At 29.0% G+C, this 3,601-nt stretch overlaps 1 protein-coding gene across 1 annotated transcript; it reads right to left on the bottom strand.

The window, feature by feature from the left end:
• Window positions 1–1,350: 1,350 nt before the first annotated feature.
• LOC136076228 (52 kDa repressor of the inhibitor of the protein kinase-like) lies at window positions 1,351–3,256 on the bottom strand. The gene is made up of 2 exons (XM_065789702.1): window positions 3,070–3,256; window positions 1,351–2,231 (listed from the first exon to the last, which is right to left on the bottom strand). Exons 1-2 carry the CDS (start codon window positions 3,254–3,256, stop codon window positions 1,351–1,353), a joined length of 1,068 nt encoding a protein of 355 aa, XP_065645774.1.
• Window positions 3,257–3,601: the final 345 nt, after the last annotated feature.

Genomic DNA, 3,601 nt, shown 5'->3' with positions numbered 1-3,601 from the left:
CTCAGTTTTTAATTGATCGTTAATACCTTAAACGTTAATACTGGTACCTTGAAACAAGTTTCTAATTTTACTTTAACTAGTCTCACAAGTTTAACTTGTTTTATTTTGGTAATTTATAGAATTTATTTTGTCAAAATAAATTTTTTCTACAAATTAAACCAATCGCCTAGAAAAAAGCGTATTAAAAAAATTGTTACGAAGCAAAAACTAAAAGTGTGTCATGGTGCCCCACTCTCCCCTACATTGTTTCAGAAACAATGCTAAAAATAATCAAAACCTAAATTGACACACAACATTATTACCATTTATATAACAAAAATTACTATTATTAACATGAAAGATAGAATATAGTAATAATATAATAATATACAATATAGTAGTAACACAATATAGTAGTAACACCATATAGTAATAATATGAATATTATTCGTAAACATCGGTAAACAATGTAAACAAACTTGCGATGCGGCCGGTGATCAGTTATCACTTACCTTAACTGTATTGAAGTCATTTTTTTCCCTAAACTGCTGGCTAATGATCAATAAAGTAAATTTCAAGTCATGAAAGTTTACAAAATTAAAACCATATTTTAACAGTTAAGCAAGGTAAACTAAAATAATGACGCTGAGTAGAACGTTTAAAAAGGTAGAACTAAAAAAATAGAAAAAAAATATATTTAATAGAATAATTATTTAAATTTGTATAAAACATAATGCTCTTAATTAAAATATAAAATTCAATTAAACTGATATGTTTGAAGAACAACTACTTGTAATATTTATACTTATTTTTAGTCTTATATTTACTACATTTACGTTCATTGCTTGTTTAAAATTGAGGAAAGACTGACCTCTGGAATTTTAGCAACACACTTTGTTCAGAAAAAAGGTAACTGTATTGTATTTCAAAAAAAAAATTTTGTTACTAATATGGCCCAGACACTAATATTACGTAAACTAATTATATATAGAAGAATTTTAATTAAAAATTTAAAACAACTTAAAAAGCATTAAACATAAAATATTAAAAGTTAACTTACAAATTAAAAAATAAAAAAAACTTGTTAAAGAAAATGAATAATAATAAAAAAAATGGTTTACAGTTTTTATCTGTAAAATTTAATCTATGATTTTCATACCACTTTATGTGATAATCATCTATTAGATTTCTAAGTGTGAACATACAACTTTTGAAAGCTGAAATAGAACTTAAACCATCACAAATGTCAAAAGTTTTACCTTGCAACATTTGTGTAACAGGAATAATGCAGTCAAGAACTGTTCGAGTAATCACTAAAGATGCAATAAAATCAAAAGTTGTAATGAGTTTTAAAAAACAAGAAGCTTGTGATTAAGTTTCTTTATTGCACATTTTTTCTAAGTTCATGCTCATTCCTTCAAGACAAAAAACAATAGGTACAAACAAACTTTTAAAATCATCCAACCCAGTTATGCGTTCAACCCATCTTGTGGGACAAGCATCAATTAATTTTTTCTTTGTTGCAGAAGGATAATATTTGGTGATAGCTGCTTCTAATAAATTTTGTCTTGACTCAGAAAAATTAAAAAAATAAGACAATTGTTTTACTTGCTCCATCATATTTCTGACTTCTTGCAGTTTGCACGAATTTGCTACACTAAGATTAAGTCGATGACTAAAACAGTGAGTATAAACTGCTTTGTCATTGTAATCTTTAATTCTCTTTGCAAGACCTTTAATATGACCAACAACAGATCCTGCACCATCATACCCCTGACCTCGACAATTGGAAATGTCAAGAGAATAATCTTTAAGACATAATAAAATAGTTTTGCAAAGAGCTTCTCCTGATAAACCATATTTGCAATGCAAAAAACCCATAACTTCTTCTCTTACATCAAAAGAACTATCTATAAATCTTATAATTAAAGACATTTGTTCCTGATTGGAGCAATCAGATGCTTCAACAGCAATTATCGAAAAAAATTGATTTTCCTTTATATCGGAAATTAAAATATTCTGGATATATTTTCCACAATAATTTATTAATTCATTTTGTGACGAATTAGAAATATAAGATGCATTCTTTGCACAGCTGTTAAGATGATGCTCAAGAACTTTATCCTCACCTCTGATCCTGTAGTTTAAAAGTTCAACAAAATTTCCGACTCCATTTACTAAAGAATATTTTCCAACAGTAGGATGATGTTGGGAATTGTCACGATGACCTCTAAAAGCTATATTGAGACGGCCTAAGAAAATGATTCAACAATTGAATGCAATTCGTCCCGATTTAAAGCAACCTCCTTTTCATATTCTTTATTAATTAAAATATCAATATTTTGAATACTTCCATTCATTGTATTTAAAACTGCTGAAAATATGGTCCAGGTGTTATAATGAAGACTTTGCACAGCTAAGTGATGTTCATTAATCTTTCCTTTTTTCCCATGATAATGTCTTTTTTATCTGGCCAGTACTTTTTTTTTTTTTTTTTTGTTACTCACCTCCTCAAGGCCAAGAAGACCACTACAGATGAGGAGGCTACTTAATAGTGGTTATAACCCTCTCTCAACTTTATGACTCTGAAACACGAACCTCGACGAACAAGGCCGCTGCGGAGAGAAACAATTTGAGCGCGGTACTACCAGGGATGTGGTGGGGATCAAATTTGGAACCTCTTGCTTATGAAGCGAGCCCTTTACCACTACACCACTACCGCATTTACAGGCTGAGAAAACATTTACAGGCTGAGAAAACAAGTTTTTACATCTGCTAGATTTCGAGAAAAGTATTTAAACTCAAACAAAACACAACTCAAACAATATGCTTTATCTTCAGATGGTGAATAACTAAGCCATGAAAACTGCTTCAACCAGATAAGTTGGCAAGATCATCCATTTGTTTTTGGAAAACAATAACGCCCAATAGGCACAAAAACATTTCTAATCAAGTTTTTTAAAAGTAGATGCCTTAGAACGAAACCATGTAATATCATATTCACTAGAGAAATCACTTGACAACTTATTTGTATTCAACTCCAGTTTTGAAATTTTGGCAGATAAAAACTTTTTTTTTTTTAAATTTTACAATCATTTTTATTTAAAGGTAGCAAAGTATTGAAAAAACACGATTTTGAATCTATAAAGCGTTCAAAGACACTATTTCTGTGAGAGGATGTTATAAATTTGTTGTTGTTAGGTTCATATAAAAAAGATTTATCAGCAATGGTAGAAATAGGTGGTTCTTGATTGGTGTTGTATTTATCTGTAAACATAGTGATTGTTAATTATTTAGCACAATTACTAACTTTTTTACATAAAAAATTTATGTTTCAAGCATTTCTCATCTGGAACAAAAACTAGAAGTACATAATGATTGTATTTATATGAAGTGGAGGATTTGATCCTTCTTGACCATAAAAAGAAATTAACGCTGGATTTAATGTTTTAAAACTGAACATTTTTTACTCCAGGTTAAAAATTGATCTTTTCTATAGCTTAAATGTTGAGATTTTCTATATATATAGAGAGAGAGAGAGAGAGTTTGTTGTCTATTTTAGAGTTTGTTGGCACCAAAGTCCAGCAATAGATAGTGATTATTAACTTTTGAAAGCATCTTT

This window comes from Hydra vulgaris, chromosome 02, assembly GCF_038396675.1.
Source record: "Hydra vulgaris chromosome 02, alternate assembly HydraT2T_AEP".
NCBI lineage: Eukaryota > Metazoa > Cnidaria > Hydrozoa > Anthoathecata > Hydridae > Hydra > Hydra vulgaris.
Note: the sequence above shows the minus strand (reverse complement) of the source record. Positions and strands in the feature narration are given on the sequence as shown.

Coding starts and splice junctions, on each gene's coding strand:
- LOC136076228 (XM_065789702.1), bottom strand. CDS start 3,256: ATGTTTACAGATAAATACAACACCAATCAAGAACCACCTATTTCTACC. Junction 2,232..3,069: donor ACCTTTAAATAAAAATGATT/GTAAAATTTAAA, acceptor TCATTTTCTTAG/GCCGTCTCAATATAGCTTTT.